Here is an 18,092-nt window from a genome sequence, read left to right on the forward strand (position 1 = left end):
TACAAACTCATACCTTTGAAAGACACAAGCTAATGTAATTCCAAACAACCACAAGAAAAGCCCTTCCATGTTATTTTCATACACTACCAGCAAACAAATTTAATTCAAAAGTTGTTCGAGCAGAATGCCACCGCGGCTGCTCTTCCTGTGTGCAGACATCATCCGCCTGAAAGAGGACAGCACAGTCATCTGTAGCAATGAGTACTGCAGGACACTCTCCTTCACTTCTCAGGAAGAGGTCTCAGCTACTCGCATTGGTTGGAAAAACACAGAAGGCATACTTCCTGGTTGAGGCTATCCTCATGCCGATAGGAGGGCTGGTACTGCGAGTGATCGAGTCAGTCAGCGAGAATATATGTAGATGCCCTCACCCACAGCACAGAAGCTATGAGTAACCAGTGCAGAAAGTTTGAGGTACCAGACTCTGTTTGAGTGCAGGTCTCAAGCCTGTCCTTCCATCTCTTTTCCGCTGAGAATATTCGGACTATGGCTGACTGGAGCTAGGAGGGGAGCAGTGAACAGAAAAAGCTTCAAAGCTGCAAAAGCAGCCCATATTCATGAAGTTGTTCCTTTTGTGTTTCTTCTCTTTTCTTTGAGGAACAGAACAAAAGGAAGCCTGTTCCAAAGGTTTAGTACAAGCTGCATCTCCAGGAGAATCCGGTGCCAAGTGGGGTCCGGGACCGTGGAAGGAGCAAGCCACAACCCTTTGATCCACCCAAGAAGGAAAGACGCTGACAATGGGATCTGCCTACTGTCCGATTGCCCCTTTTACATCGAAGTTGAAACGTATTCGTCAAACTTTGTGCAGCTGTAGACGTTTGAGGCACTGGCCCTTCTCCATAGCAATGAACAAACCAGAACTAGTAGAAAACATTTGTCCAGTTCCAAGGAATGTGCGGTTTTATGACCAGGCATTTGGCATCTATAGAAGCAACTCGCACCTAAATGGACAAGGCCTTTCATCTTTGACCACGTAGACAGCATTTCTTTAATAGAGGCTTCGACAGATCGTAAAAGGCATTGTCAAATTTAGTACCATGCTGGACAACACGGACCTCATTCATACAGGTCTATTTAAAACCACTTTAGCATTAAACCAGTGGGCTGCATGGTCACAGTGCACATATCCTTCCTTAGTCAGAGCATGTCAACATGGGCTTCTGTGTGCACTCACAAAAGAGAAGGCAGGAACTACCCAGCTGAGGACTTGAAATACAGCATCAGTCTTGAGAGGCTCAGGAGCCATACATATCAGCTGAGGTTCACAGAGAATCCAGAGGTAAAAAACGGTTAAACAATTGAATCAACTTTGAGTATAAATACTCTGATTTTATTCTTTACGTCATAAGAGTCAAAAAAATGTTTAATCCTGGGATAATTTTAGGAGAATAAACTTCCAATAATTTATAAGGTGCAGCTACCCGTGAGTGGTCCATTATGCCACATTATCCATTACGTTCAGTTCAGGCATCAATTTCAACAGTTACTGATAAGTTTACCTAATAAAGGATTATTGTATTCAAACCTTTCCATTAATTGGAAACACAGGACATATAGTAAAGCTCATGCTACAAATTTGAGGATATGCATTTCTCAATATAAACTTCCTGATGGGTCATACCAGCAGGACTTAGGAAGCAACAAAGTAACCTTACGGAAGCGAAACACTTGCGATTCTTCTCTTTATGAGACACTGACTTGGGCATCAAATACATAAGAGGAAGTTTCAGTCTTAAAATTATCCTAGGATAAAAAAGGCATTATAGGACGAAAAGAATAAATAAAATTTATTTGTGCTCAAAACTAATTTAATTGTTTAACAAATCTGTTTTTAACCTCAACTTTGCCTGTGACGTTTCCTCTTAAGCAGTTTCAGGAAACACCGAAAGACCTTACAAAGAGGAAGGATGAAAAAAGCACAGAGGAAGAGCGGAGATTACACAGCAAAATACCACAGATGACAACAGAAGCAGGATACCAGTACATGCACTGTCTGTGGGTGAGGCACAGATGACACGTGGCATGGGGTACAGGAGCATAAACTCATCACTGAATGCCAGTAACATTATAGTAAGACCAAGAGCTATGTTCAGGATCCCGCATGGCATAGAAACAATGTTAGAGTTTAGGCTCCCAGTAGCGGATTTTCAAAGAAATGAACAACGAGGGTTGCATTCCTGAGCACTAAACTGTTTCATAACTAACTTAAGATGGTATGGAGCCAAAACGTACAGATCACAGTGCTTCTTCGCGTGTCTATAAGATTCAAGCAGTACTATATCACTTCCTGCACTCCAGCGGCAATGCTTTGCCCCATGCATACTGATGAAAACCTCTCCCCCAGTCACCCATCACCCCAGCTCAGTTGCACTTTCGAGAAGTCATGTTTCCCTCACTCAACAACAGAGGAGGGCCTCTTGCCTCCGCGGACCCTGTAAAAGTCTCCTCTTCTCTTCTCATTAGAGCACCTTCTCACTCCTTCAAATTCTTAAAATGCTTCTAAGTTTGTCCCATGACTTCCAAACTGCTGTACAAGCTTTAGTCATCCCTCGAATAGACTACGGAATTGTGGCCCTCAGCGGACTCCCGCTATCCACAACAGCACCCTTAAGAGCCTCCCTGAACGCTGCCGTGAGACTCATTACTGGCTCAAGAAAGCATTCGCATATATCCACAGACTTAAAGTCTCTAAAATGGCTGCCTTTTGAAGCCAGAATACAGCTAAAAATTGCAGTTATGACACACGCGGCCGTGCACCACAATGCACCCAACTACTTCGCTCAAAAGTTGTCCATATCAGGAGGTTCGAGAACCAATAGAAGTACAAAAAATCGACTCCTGAAACCTCGTAGATTCAGGAAAGAGAAAACATACAAGCGCTCCTTCTCAGGAATGGCACCCAGGATCTGGAATGCGCTCCCTCCTGAAACCAGGCTTATCTCCTCCACCGCAATCTTCAAGAAAGAGGTGAAAACCATCCTTCTGGCCAAGATCTCCTGAACCTTATAGGTGCTGATCAGAGACTCTGCTTTGCTTTGTATCACTGTTCACCTTGTCCTTTGGCACTATGCTTCTACTTGAGGGGGACACTACTACGTTACTCTCTTACTACCGACCAATATATGATACACGTTGGTTTACTGATCCACTCTCCCGATGCCCCCACTCAGTGTTCTCTCTATACTAAAACATTGGTATAAGCCATCCACACACCCAAGGTGTACCTGAACACCTCTGTAGTGGGATCAATGACTTGCCGTCATATATTACTTGTTTACCTGACTGTATATTGATTTGTTTTATGTATGTTATTATTATCCTACCATGTTAGTGACTATTATACTGCTCCCATTATCTCTGTTCATTCCTACTGCCCCTACCCTGTCTTTGTGAAGCGCTCTGATATCTGTAAGGATCTTGTTTGCGCTATATAAAACTTTGAATAAATAAATAAATAAAATAAATGAGGACTCGGTACTCATTTTAATCGTGAAGCAACTTCCCTGCCATATTCAAGAAGTGCCATTCCACAATTAAATCATTAAGTGCCTTCCTTAGCCGAACCACAAAGAGCAGTTTCTATCCAAATTGTTGAGAAGATCACCAAGAGATTTACAATCACCCCCACCATGAAGAAACCAACAGTTCATGAGATGTCGTCTATAACCACATAATTAACAACATGCCCGCTCCCCAGAGATATCACGAGGTGACTTGCCCATCAATCAAATGATTTACGTCCCAGCCCTGCTCACCTCATAATGAAGTCATGTCGGTTGATGTCCTTCCCATAGCCAGAGCCTTTCAGGTTGCCAGAGTTGCCCACGACAGCACAGCGGCGACATACGGTAGGGTCCCGGTACTCATAGGGACTGTGGCCAGGCACGATCTGGAAGAGCTTCTCCAGCACCTCGTTGGTGTTGTGAGACTTGAACTGTGGCTGCAGCATCTGTGGAGGCAAGAGAGATTTAAGATGAGAGATGCTCCCCACTCCTTGGACACAGAGTACAGGAGGCACAGTAACTGTGTGGCACACTCTTTGAAAGCACGGCCTCTGACATCACTAGCAATCCTGCAAAATTGCTGCTTACCAGCCCCTTATTTAATGGTTTTGAATTTCAGTTGAATGACAAAGATGGTGCAGGTACTAGTCTAGTGTACAACAGGGCATCTCTTTTTTTTTTTTAAACTTTGTTTTTCAATTTTGCAATTACAAACAAGGAACCCCCTCCTACTCCCCCCTCCTAGGCATCATGAATAACATTTGGTCGCAGATCGACAGACTCATTATGGCACATAGCAGGTTAGGACAACATCTGAAAAACACGGAAGTTCATGTGGCACTATAGCATAAATCACTACATTATGGACATCGTGAAGGAAGATCGGCCAGGCCCCATATCGCACATTCTGCAAGTGACCCCTCAGTGATCCTCCCCTCCCTCCCCCTCAGATTCTGATCCGTGTGCTGAAAAGAGTTCATCACTGGTCCCCTCTGAGTCGCTGTGTAATGACTGTTCGTCAGTAGTGAGACCCGCCATACACATGGTACGCCATGCTAACAGATCATCATGTAATTTTTCATCCTTCAGAGTGGCTTGCATGTGTGTTTCCTCTGCGAGGGTCCATTCCCTCAGGTCTTTAAGCCAAATTTCCACCTCAGGGGCCCTCTGTCCCATCCAAGTGATGGCTACCCTACGCCTCGCCAGCACCAACATAAGTTGCAACAGTTTAAATAGAAGTTTCCTTTTTCTAGGCTTGGGTACTAATCCCAATAGACAGTGCAAGGGGTATAGTTCAATTCGAAGACCTGTAGTGGCCGCTATACGACCGACTACCCCCGTTCAAAAACTCATTGCATTACAGGACACCCGCCGTGTCAAGATCGCTATGCGCTTACGCTGCCCCTGGTCTAGGGGTGCATCTATGTCCGCCTCCCTGGCCGCCCACACTGGTGACACCGGGGGGGCGGAATCGCGTTTCATAGCCGCATAAAGTAAGGCTATCAACCATCGTCCTTTGCCACAGGACAGCAAGATATGTAAAGTGTGGGTCATCGGGGGTATCTACGGGCACCGTGGCCAGAATGAGCGCACTATTGAGCGCAATCCTTGATAATGCAGATATTGACCGCCCCTAAGGCCGAATGACTCCTCCGCCTGCTCGTAAGACAAGAAGCACTCCGAAGGGTATAGATCAGCGAGGACCTCACACCCCCGTCCCTCCATGCGCAAAATGACATATGCTGCTCTATGGCCATCATAGGTGCTAATATCCAAATCGGCAGTTCCCTGTGGAATGGGGCCGAGCACAAAATCGTTTCAATAAAGCGTTGCCATATTGCAGCCGTATGCCGCACCACATAAGGGAGTTCAGCATTAGCACCGGATCCACGCATCAACGCCACCCGGAGCTCCTGTACCGAGGCCCTTCCCGCTAACAATCGTGTCTCCCACACGTCCGTGTCTACAAACCACCTGGCTGCCGGAAGGAGCTGCGCCACATAATAATAGAGATCGAAGCGCGGAGCCTCCAACCCTCCCTCCTCGAAGGAGCGCACAACGGTACTTAGGGCCACTCTGCTACGTCGCCCCGCCCAAAGAAGGGATGTGTGCAACGTGTTGAGGGTCCGGAAAATCCTAGGAGGAAGAGAACACAAGGAGTTTTGAAGGACATACAGCGTCCTTGGCAGCATCACCATTTTGGCGATTGGCAACCGCCACATTAGGGACAGTGGTAGGGTGTTCCAAAATAGTATGGATTGCCGGAGGGATGTAAGCACCCTATCTGCGTTACGGGCGAGGGACTGTTCCTCGGTTGAGGTCACATGTATTCCCAAGTATCGGAAACTGGTCCGTCCCATCTTAGGCCAAGCTCCGGTAAGTCCTCCAGAGGCACCATGCCAAAGCCGGATAATGGGAAAATAAGGGACTTATTACGATTGAGGCGCAAGCCCGACAACTCACGGAAACGATCCAGGAGGTGTAAAAACCTCGGGAGCGCCTCTCTGGGGGTCGTCAAATAGAACAAAGCATCATCCGCGTATAACGACAGGACATTGCAGGTGTTCCCCACCTGAATACCCCACTGCTGCAGCTCTGTACGGATCTTGACAGCAAACGGCTCTATAGCCGGAGCGAAGAGTAGTGGCGAGAGGGAGCACCCCGGTCTCGTGCCCCGACCCAGCCGCCATTCCTTCGATCTTGCACCACCCAGACGCACCCGAGCACTAGGGGAGCTATAGAGGATCCTAATCCAGCGGGCGAAGTTGGGCCCAAAGCCCAATGTCCGGAGGACCTCTTGGAGGTATCCCCAGTCGATGGTATCGAAGGCCTTGGCGAGATCTATGGAGACCAACCGGCTGCTCTTCCCTGTTTTGCACCTCGTGTTGAATGTGGGCCAACCGTCTAAGGTTCATTGCCGTGTTACGCCCGGGGATGAAGCCGCATTGGTCTTGGTGCACTAAATACTCCATGTGGGGTGCCAGCCGGATGGCCAATAGTTTTGTGAGAATTTTGATATCCGTGTTTATCATAGTGATCGGCCGATAGGAGGAGGGGTCGTGCTTGTCCCCCCCAGGTTTGAGGATCATACAGATTTCCCTTTGAGCCATGCTCTGTGGGAGTTCTTCTCTCTTGAACGCCTCCAGGTAGACCTGTAAAAGGAGCAGGGCTAAAGTGTCCCTGAATTTGTGATAAAATTCCAGGGGAAAACCGTTGCTTCCCGGCGATTTGGCACGCGGGAGGTGGGCCAGCGCCCCATGAACCTCAGGCAATGTCAGGTGTGTGTCCAGCTCCTCCCGATCCGAATCCGAAAGGTTCGAGACAGGTAGCCCCTGTAGATAGGGGAGATAAGAGGCCTCAGAAATATCCGCGTCCGCGGAGTATACTTGCTGTAGATGGGAATGGAGAACCTTTAGGAGGGCCTTCTCTGAGTGGACCAAGTCTTCGTCACGGTCCCGAAGGGCAACAATGCGCTCGGGGGGTCTGCTCCCGTTTCAGAATCCAGGCCAATAGCCTCCCTGACTTATCACCCTCTCTGTGGAGGCGCTGCCGATATTGGCCCAGGGTGTATTTGTCGAGTCTATCTAGGGTATCATGGAGCTGCGTCCGGGCAGTCTGTTCCTCCCGCCTCTGTAGTGTGGTAGGGTCCACCACATGTTGGGCGTTCAGGAGGGTATCTTCCGCCTTTTGGAGATCTTGGAGGAGCTGCTTTCAGACACCATAGGTGAGTCCCATGCAAGCGCCCCTCACTACCACCTTCAAGGCTTCCCAGTTGGTGGCCAGGGACACGCTGCCCTCCCCCCCAGTTAATGTCTATATAGTCTTCGATGGCTTTACCCAGGTGATCCTTTCCCACTTGGTCCTGGAGGATATCTACTGGGAGCCTCCAAGTCCGGGGGCGGACAACCTGTGGCTCCCATTGAACCATACAAGCCACTGCGGAGTGGTCCGACAGGAAACGGGCTTGATGCGTTATATCCACTGTCATGGTGGGTTCGGCATTCGCTATCAATACTCTATCCAGGCGGCTGTATGTTCTATGTATGAGGGAGAAGCATGTGTACACCTTCTGTGCAGTGTGTCGGACGCACCAGACGTCCACTGCCCCTATGTTTTCCATGACCTCTTTAAGCTGTGTAGTCATACGTGGTTTTGTACCCGCCCGGGGTGGGAATCTATCTAACACTGGGTCAAGGATACAGTTGAAGTCTCCAAACCAAAGCAACGGGGTACCCAGGTCATGAATCAGGGCGTTTTGCAGAGACCCGTAGAACGTCGGGTCATCAATATTGGGTGCATAAGAATTCAAGATAACCAGGTCCCTGCCATCAAGCTTGGCCCTAAGAAGCAGGTAGCGACCCTGGCGCCACCCAAACCAGAACCCCCCTAGCACAGCTGACCACGCCGTTTTCCCCCCAATTTCCGTGCCCCGTCTTCCCCCAAGGTGGGTCTCCTGCAAGCAAGCAATGGATATTTTGTGTCTTCGAAGGAAGGAGAGGACTCTATATCATTTACTGCATGTGCCTAGCCCCCTCACATTCCAGCTCATAAATTTATACCCCATGATTTCCAGTAGAATTCACCCTGCTGCATCAGACTGTTCACAGAGTATATCCCCACCAGTGCCCGACCTGCAAAACCAATAATGCCTAAAACATGTCCCCTCAACGTCCCCTTCAAAGAAGCCCCCCCACCCACGAGCAAATTATCAGCAACAACCATATAGCCAATATGCCCTTACCCTGTTGGTGCCAGGACGTGCACAGCCTCCCCATTCGCCCAACGAGGCAAATAAACTCAAGAAACAATCAAGGAACCCCCCCCCCCTCCCAACTCCCTGCCAGACCCCGTGCTAATACAAAAACATACGTACCGGGCTCGACTAGGCGGCCCAATTCCAGACTCACTCATCTCCCCATCTACACTCCCCCCCCACCCCCCTTCATTCATTCATACATTATACGTAGCGGGGAAATCCTCCTGCAAAGGATATGTGACACGGGCCCCACACTCTGAAGTGGGCCCAACGCATTCCGAGGACCTGCCATTGGCCAAGCATGTTATACCCTCGGTCTATAGGTCCCTTCAAGAAGGATCCACTGCCTCGGGAGTCCCGGTCCCCCCACTCTCTGGGACCACCGGAGCGGTGAGCGCCGTGCTCTCTGCCGTGACTTGCAGTGTTTCCGGGACCAGTATATCTTCGGGCTCATGTGGCTTCGAGGCCCCGGTCTCGTCTTCAGCATCCGACCGGGCCAGATGTAGAGCCCCATCGATCCCCATAGTGACCCTGCAGCTCTCCCCGCTTTCTGCGGCCTCGGAGCGGCGCCTTCGCCTGTTGGAGCGTTTCCGTGGTGGTCGAGTTCCCCATTTCTCACGCGGTCCCCCACGTTCACCTGCCGGTAGGCCATCTCCCCTGATCTCCAGCCATTCCCAGACCTCTTCCGGGGAATCGAAGAAGTGCGCCTTTCCCCGGGACAGCACCTTGAGCTTGGCCGGGTATAGCAGCATGTATTGCAGGTGCATCTCCCGGAGCTTTTGCTTAACTCCCAAAAAGGACTTTCGCTGCTCTTGGACTTGTTGGGTGTCATCCGGGTAAATGGAGATTCTGCTGTTTTCAAAGGAAAGATTCGCTGTTTCCCTTGCCGCACGTAGAATACAGTCCCTGTCCCGATAATTTAGAATCTTGGCAATGAGTGCCCGCGGCGGGGCACCCGGCCACGGCGGGGGGGACCAGAGCCCGGTGCGCTCTCTCAATCACAAAGACCTCCGAGAGGCCCCTTGGGCACAACTGAGTATGAATCCAGTTCTCGAGGAAACGCTCCGTATTGCCCGCCTCTGCCCGTTCCAGCACCCCAAGGACCCTAATGTTGCTGCAACGTGCCCTTCCTTCCACATCCTCCGCTCTCCTCTCCAGGGCACCAGTCGTGGCCGTAAGCTGTGAGTCCGTCTTCCTGAGGGAGGCCACCTCACCCTGCAACTGTTCTATGTTGCCCTCGGCATCGGAGATATTATCCGCCACCTTTTGGAGGTCCGTCCTCAATAGGTTGACATTGATGGACACCGTTTCTATTTGGCGCTCCAGCGCAGTGTGGGATCCCTGGATCGCTTCCAGCAGCTCCGCCCGGGAGGGCCCGCCAGAGGCCTCCGCTCCCTCATCTTGCCCCGACTGCCGCGTAATCCGCTGTGATGGTAGCTGCTGGGTGGTGTACTGCGTTATCGTGTTGGGTTGCGTGGAGCGAGACATCCTGTCCTTGCGCATTGCCGGAGCCCCAAGCGTCTCGACCAGTTCTCCGGAGGGGTAACAAAGGCTGCAGCCTGCGATGCCCGCACTCTTGTGGCACAGTTCGCCCCCCCAGGCCCTAGATGCAGTCTGCAGCTCCGCTCAGCAGCCGATCTCCACTCCTCCACCAGGTATCTGCCGCTGGCAGGAGGGCGCCAGTATCTATGGAGTGTCTTTCTCTGGTATGCGTGACCTCAGCAGGGGAGCAAGACCCACCGTTCTCTCCCCACCGAGACTCCAACACTTCAGAAGGGGGGGTGGGAATGTGGCGTAACGATGCAGGAGAGCCACCAGGTGTTCGGGACGCACTCAGTATCTCTGCTGAGGTGATACCGCCCCACAATGGCCAGTACTCGGGGCATGCGTTGCAGGGGGATCCTGGGAGAGGACTCCGGTTCACCAGAGCCGCCCGATTCTTTCAGGGTGTCGTGTAATCCGCGGCCTCTGGGATCTCCCCAGTGAGTCTATCTGCAAGGGAGCAGAGATTTGGCCGGGCCCCGCTGCAGGGACCCCCGCGAGGGACGTGGTCCGCTGGGTCTGTTTGGTAGCTTCCCTTCAGGATACGGGCCCCCGGCGTTTTCAGGTCTCCGGGGCTCTCGGGCCTGTCTACGCAGTTGGGCAGCCCGAGCCCCCTCCTCCCATCAGCGCCGGTTTGCGCACGTGGTCCCCGGGATTCCCGGTCTCTCCTCCAGCTGCGGGCCTATGTGTGGTGTGGGTGAGCCGCGTCGGGCTATACGGGGACAGCGGGCCTCCCAACGGGCCGGCCGAGGCTCCCCACCGGTCTCAGGGGCCGCACCCACCTGGGTCTGTAGCGCCGCCCCTGCAGTTATGTAGGCCGCAGACCGGGGCCTCTCCCAGCAGAGGGCCGCCTCTGATCGTTCTGGCGCAGGATTTGTCTCGGTCCGCCGGGACCTCCCTCCGGGCAGCGTCGCCTGGATCGATGAAGTTCCCCACGAAAAGGGGGGGGGGGGCACAGGGAAGTAGGGCCAGCCACCGTGTCCGCCACAGCCGTTTCAGGACCGGCGACAAGCAGCACAGGCCTCAGTCGGCCCCGGCAGGTATCCTCCCGGATATCCCCAAGACGGAGCCCCAGTTGGCAGCGGGCCCCGTCGTCCGATGAGCGGCGCCGTGGGCGCAGTGTCTGCGGGCCGTCGGCGGCACCCAGCTCCGTTGCTCCGTCGCCTACTTAGAACAGGCCGCAGACACCGGCCTAGCGTAGTCAGAGGTCCGGGGCACCACAGCGCCAGCAGTTTCCATGGCTTCACTCGTGGGGGGCCGCCTCTTTTCCCCCAATTATGGGGCCACAGATAGAAGGGGAGCTTGCGACCCCCGATTCTGTATCATGGGAGCCCGGACAGGATAATTATACAGGAGTTCAGGGTCCGATGGCCGGGAGCTGGTGGAGCTCACGTCCTGTCGGCCATGCTGCTTGGCCACGCCCCCACAACAGGGCATCTTTAACGTACATTTTCGTTAATAGTTCGGCACGTGACTGCATCATTACGGACTGAGGAGGCAAAATGAAGAATGGCTACAAGTCAAGATGGCGGTGCACAACCTCTGCAAACGCCCTTTAAGTATGGAGGGAACACCTGCAACACCAGCACCCACAATGCCCCGGTATACAATATACACATTGCCATGCCAGTTTTCATGCTGCTACCCATATGCAGAGCACCACTGCCATCCCATCGCTCACTTGCTTCCAGGAAGCAGCGCGATTCCTTCCATGGCAGGGTGTGCAGGTCAGTGTTAGGCCACACCTGCGCTGGATGGGTTTCAGTGGCTTGGACGGATATGGATAAGAGCGGAAGCTGCAGGGTCAGAAGCGCAGGGATGGCGGAGCTGTGGGCTCCTGTGGTGTTGCTGCATTCAACATTTGGAATGCATCCTGCATCTTTATGAGGTAATGTTGGAATTCAGGGTTGTGGGTGTTCTGGGGAACAGTTGGATTTGAGCTTTGAGGTGTTAAGTTGAAATTGCGGTTATGTACTGGCAGAGTTGCCATTAAGGTTTATTTACATAAATATTGGAGTCGTACTTTACAAGTTGGCGATGAGCGGCAACTCTGCAGAAACCTACGCTGCAGAGACAAGCTGAGAGGAGTACAGAAAGTAAAGGAAGTTATGAGAAGCGATACTTTAAAAAAAAAGAAGAAATACCTGAGGAAGTGAAGGCGAGCTAAGAGTAGATGAAATGCAGCGTTTTGCGGATGCGTGTAATTTGATTTTAAAAGCATCAAGGCCCAGCTGTGGATGTCGCACAACGGAGCATGAGAGGCCAGTGACGTATTAGAGACAGTGCATAGAGAGGCTGAGGGAGCGAGCGCAATCTCGCAAGGAGAGCGTGACTGACGTCTGGCGGCCATCATTGATTGGGAAGTAATAACCATATTAGAACAGGAGCATGGTGATCTCACACATAAGGCGCGGCCATTTTGGATGGAAAAAAGTTCACAGAATGAGGTGAAATGCACAACGGAGAGTGAGCAGTGCGTTAATGCTTGATGACACGTCGGATATTGCACATCGGTGAAGTGCACACAGGATCTTGGTGAAAATGTGAAGCGCATATCGTTATTTAAGGAAATAAATAAGTGGAACAAGAAATTTGCAGTGCGTTCACTCACGATGATGTGCACACCTGCGACAGTTATTTTCCTACTGGTGAGCTATACATACTACATCAATGTAGAAGAGTTTTGAGTGCGTTCACTCAGGGTGATGCGCATACCTGTGACTATTTTATTTAGTGTGTAGGCTTTATGATATTTATTGACTGTGTGTGTCATTTAGTGAAAGGAATCTGGGAGGTCTTGTCGAGGAGCAATTATAAAATTTAGTAATATTTAATATAAGGTGAAAAACGTGTGCAGCACAGACATTCAGGTTAACACCTCCAATTCCATTTCTACCAAAACCAGGTGAGCCACGCAGGAAGTGGCAAGAATGTAAAGACTACTTTATAAATTATATGGTTACAATTAACAGTGAAAGTCTTACACCAGAGATTAAGAAAGGTATATTGTTGCATTCTTTGGGCCCGGAGGGTATTAAACAATATAACCAGATGGAAAAGAAAGTACGAGGAGAAGAGGAAACTGATGTCTATGCTAATGCATTAGAAGACTTAGAAAAGTATTATGTACCAACAGTTTGTATTGCTATTGATAGATACACATTTTTCCGCAGGAAACAGGAACAAAGTGAGACGATTGATGATTATTTAGCAAATTTAAAAAAGATGGCTGTACCCTGTAGATTTGGTCCACTGCAAGAAGAATTAAGAAGGGATCAGATCATTATGGTTATTGAGAGTGGCACAAAGTAGGTTGTGATTGGTTTTGTATCAAAAAGTCTTACGCCTGCTGAAGAAGTTTATTCGATGATTGAGAGGGAAACTCTTGGGTGCGTAAGGGGCATGGAACATTTTAGAGCATTTTTGTGGGGAACTGAGTTTGATGTTAGAACTGATCACAAGCCTTTGGTGACTTTGCTTACAACGTGTGGAATGGTGAAAGCTTCAGCAAGAATTGAAAGACTTTCAATAAGATTACAGGATTACAATTACAGGATTAAGTATGTACCTGGTGTACAGAACAAGGTTGCTTATTGTTTGAGTCAAATTCCCTTACCGGCTAAGTAAGTGCCGGGAAGTATTTGGGATGATTATCAAATTGCATTGGTGGAAGAACGGATGAATTCTATTGCGAGGAAGGAGTGGATGGTTGAATATGAGAAAGATGATTTGCTAAAAAAAGTGAAGGAGTGGATTTTAGAAGGTTGGGGAGAGAAGAAGCCTGACGTAGCTGAAGTGAAATTTTTGGAAGGTAAGAAATGAGATGAGTGCGGAGTCTGGATTTGTGATGAGGGGTGGAAAAATTGTACCATCATTTGGTCTCAGGAATATCATTTTGAATCTGTGCCATGAGGGACGTTTTGGAATAGTGAGAACCAAGAAAAGAGTTAAAGCTTCATATTGGTGGCCGGGGATTGATCTTGAAGTGGAGAGAAGAGTAAGTGATTGTGGACAGTGTGCGGATTCAGATGAAGGTTTACATACTTTGAGACCACAATTGATGCCTATGGAGTGCCCAGAGATGGTTTGGGATATGTTGGCTGTAGATTTTGTGGGCCAAGCGCAGCGCAAATATGGTGAGACTAAATTGATCATTGTATTAGTGGACTATTTCAGTAAGTGGGTTGAGTTGGATATTGTTGAAAAGGCTGATGCGGACACTGGGGTGAAGTTTCTAGGTGAGGTGTTTTTGAAAGAGGGTGTACCTAAGAGGCTTCTTAGTGACAATGGAACACATTTTACGGCATCCAAAGTTGAGCAGTTTTAGCAGAGGAATGGTGTACAGCATGTTAGAACTTCGGTGTATCACACGGCCGGAAATGGTGCTGTTGAGCGTTTTAATCGGGTGATTAAATGTACTATACAAATTGCTTGTGAGAATAAGAGGAATTGGGAAGTAGAAGTCAAAAAGATGTAGTGGGGTTAACGATTGATGCCATCTCTCACAGGGTTCAGTCCTTTTGTCCTAATGCGTGGAAGGGGGCCTTTTACCAAAGATAACATAGGATGGATGGACAGAACAAGACATGTGGAATGTTCACCTGAAGTTGTCAAAGGCAACGTCATTAAAGCTCAGAGAGTATACAAAAGGAACTATGATAAGAGGAATGCTACTAGGGAGGAGACATTAAGAGTAGGAGATTGGGTGAAAACGAAAAATAGGGTAAAGTTCCTAAAGGGGAGAGTGTATTTTCAGAACCATTAAGAGTTGTGGAATGTTTGAGTAATTCTGTAAGATTGAGTGGCACATGAGTCGTATTGCTAAATGCAGAGGTTGTGGAAAAGGAGAAGGAGGAGATGTTGGTGGTTCTCTTGATTTGAATGATTGGTTGTGGGAAGATGAAGTGGATGATGAGATGGAGCAGGCGCAGGGTGAAGCGGTATATGCACAGGAGGTGTTGGATGGTTCTAAGGTTGAACAGGAGTGTGTGGATACTGGTACTAAGAGGTTGGGTAGAATGGGAAGAGTAATTCGCACTCCTTACAAGCTTTAAGATTTTGTACTGTGTTAGCCTTATTTGTAGCTACCATTTTGTGTATATTATCAGTTGTATTGTATATAGTTTTGTCTTTCTTTCTTTTGTTGTTCATTGTATGCAGGAGGGGGATGTGTGGTGTTTCTGCATTCCACATTTGGATTTGAGCTTTGCTGTGTTAAATAAGTAATTAATATGTGTTAAGTTGTACTTGCTGTTATGTACTGGCAGAGTTGCCAATAAAGCTTATTTACATTAATACTGGAGTCGTCCTTGCTGGCATGGATGTGGGCAGCACAACACTCCACATGGTACCATGGCTGATGCCATGGCGCAAGCACCGCAGAAGAGGCAGCAACAATTTAATATAAGTTGGTGAACTGGAACAAGTTACTCGTAAATGCTGCTGTACCTCAGAAGGCGGCGGGCAGAGAGGGAAGGAGGTGGAAGCCCATTTTAGGGAACCCCGCTGCACTATCCCCGATGCCATGCTGGGGAACAGCCACACCACCCCCTGCTGCCAGGTGAAATTCCCAGAGTCCCATGGGACCTGTCCAACCGCGACACCCTGCCATGCAGCATGCGGAGGCACACAGCAGACCAGTCCAGGCAAGCAACAAGCTGATCCCGGGTCCAGCGAAGGCACCAGCAGAATAACTCCACTGGGCGCCACCACACAACAGGCGCAGTCATGCACATTTAGTGGCCAGTCATCAGAGGCAGCAGACTCAATCATGAGTTTTAGTCAGCTAGTCATCATGGTCAGCGTTACGCGTACTTGATATAGAGCTGTGGTTCCCAATCTACGGCAATAAAAAAAAGCTAAATGTACAAGTGAAAAACGTACTGTAGTGTGTAGGAATTCTGAAACTGGAGGATAAAAATATAATTAGTATCCTCTGATTGATTTGTGGGAGCAATGCAGGTGCATCAAACAGAATATAGTATGGACGATGAGTGGCCTCAATCGAATTTAGAGAAGCGCCAACCTTTCTATTACAATTACATTTTGATTTTTTTTACTTATATGTGTTTCCCAATTGAATAAAATGTGTCATCATTTGTGTATTTGTTGGATGAATGTTTTTTCTATATTTTTTGTGGTTCAAATCATCATCAATGCTTAGGCAGGGGACCCCGGCTTCCAGGAATGACTCATGGGGGTGATTAGGGTTCCAGTACTCATTAAGTGGGGATCCCCGGAAGTCAAAAGTTTGGGAACCACTGATTCAGATGGCCTGGTATCTGTACGTGCAGTAGAGCGCCCCCCTGCCGCTCGGTGGCTACACACAGATGAATCCCAGAGACTTGGACCCAGTATGTGTTGCAGCACAGGCAGCAGCTGCGCGAGATACACGGACAAGGCAGGTCACAGGAAGGAAGGTGTAGAACAAGCTTCCCTCACATACCCAGCGGGTACAGCACACGCAGCATCGGGGCAAGGGACAGACAACAGCTGTATAGAGGACTGTGACACCAACGTGCCATCACATCGCATCTGTGGCCCAGTGCACTAGCGCATCTACCGAAACACACACGAATCCTAGCAAACACAGCTGTTTTACTTAGAGCAGTGTGGGCGTATTATTTATATATACACTCCTCTGGCGCTAGTGAAGCTTCTCAAACACTGGAGAGTTTAGAGGCACCAAGATCATGGTAATATGTAATAGCGGCTGGTACATACTATGCAAGGCCACCCCTGCCCTGTCTCCAGCCCTAGGTAGTGATACATTGCACATGAACATACGGATGGCACAGATTCAGCACACCAGGAGATGGGAAGATAGTACACCTTACCAGTACCAATGTTGTACAACACTTGGAGGCCATCACACCCTCACAGCAAAGGATCTTTCACAGACCCATTCGTCCAAGTGAGCAGTCTAGACAGGATTTGTTTTGAAACCTAGAGGAGAGTACTGTTGGGAGTCATTACCAAGTGGAAAAGACCTCGGTCCCCCCGAGCATTAGTCTCGACCTGGAATTCTATGACTGGTGTTGGCACAATGTGTGGACTTGCATCCTGATAACCTCCGTACATAATTCCACCAGAGGAACATTTCCTAAAAATGCCTCCACAGAAGCTCTTACTTTCCAGTGCCCTTTCAGAAGCCATTCTTGTTCGCTTTCAAAACAACCTGATGCCCGTTACCATGAACAGGCAATGAAATATCGCCTTTTGTTTGTAAGCCATAGCAAACAGTGAGCTGGCTGGAGCCACAAACTCCAGGCATGTGAAGACATAGGATCTGCGATTCTCGAGAAACCTAAGAATCACCAAATAAACAACCTACAATAATTATCCTCAAACCATTTTGTCTTTAGTATGCCAACATGTTGCAATACGGTCACTTCAGGGCACTTTCAAAACAGCACGAAAACCCAGGGTGTGATAGTCGATAACTGAGGAGGCGGAGATTAGGGTGATCTATTGTTTGGCTGCCATTTGACCAGCGAATACCACCGACACATTTGTAACAACATTAGAAGCTATATTAGAGATGTATCAATAAAGGTTTCGGATGGAGATTTTTGTGAATTTACAAGTGATACATATAATAAACGACCAATCAAATGAATTAAGCCTGTCCAAAGGAAGGTTTGCACCGTTCCAGCTTGCTTTGGGCTGATATATTTTTTTTATTTACCTAAAATGCAAGTAGTTGCGCATTGCTATCAGTTGTGAGAATTTTGGAGTCTGCAGTCAATCAATCAATCAATGTGGATTTGTTGAGGGAGGCTAATAACCTGCAAGGTTATCCAGGCGCTGGGATCCTGCAGCGATCAGTTAAAGAGCCAGGTCTTGAGTCCAATTCTGAATTCAGTGAGAGAGGATGTGATTCTGAGGTGGCGGCCTTTCCAGGATTTGGCTGCAAGGTAGGAGAAGTAGCGTCCTCCCTGAGGCTACAACGGATGCAGGGAGTGTGAGCAAGGGTGAGGGAGGCAGAGTGCAGGTGTCTGGAGGGTTGGTGGTAGTTCTGGCGGTGGTTGATGCATGCTGGTCCTTAGTTGTGGAGGACTTTTTAGGCGTGTACCGCCATCTTGAATTGGCATATTTTCTGACTAGGGAGCCAGTGAAAGTTCCTAAGGTGGGAGGGGAGTGATGTGGGTCCGTATGGGGAGGCTGAGGGGGAGTCTAGCAGCTGAGTTCAGTTTTGCTTGGAATCTCTTCCGTAGTTAGGTGGTGATTCCTGCCAAGAGCGTGTTGCCACATTCTAGTTGGCTGGTGACTAGGGCTTGATGACTGGTTTC

The 18,092-nt window shown here is 49.2% G+C and overlaps 1 protein-coding gene across 3 annotated transcripts in view; it reads right to left on the minus strand.

Annotated features, from left to right (window-relative positions):
• The window catches only part of ST3GAL2 (ST3 beta-galactoside alpha-2,3-sialyltransferase 2), a 271,323-nt gene that overhangs the window by 65,798 nt on the left and 187,433 nt on the right, over positions 1–18,092 (minus strand). For all 3 annotated transcript variants that reach the window (XM_078670405.1, XM_078670407.1, XM_078670406.1), the window contains exon 3: positions 3,756–3,949. In XM_078670405.1, the coding sequence (XP_078526531.1) occupies positions 3,756–3,949 (194 nt within the window). The remainder of the gene's footprint in view (positions 1–3,755; positions 3,950–18,092) is intronic.

The sequence above is a fragment of the Lissotriton helveticus genome, chromosome 12 (genome assembly GCF_964261635.1).
Source record: "Lissotriton helveticus chromosome 12, aLisHel1.1, whole genome shotgun sequence".
Classification (NCBI taxonomy): Eukaryota; Metazoa; Chordata; class Amphibia; order Caudata; family Salamandridae; genus Lissotriton; species Lissotriton helveticus.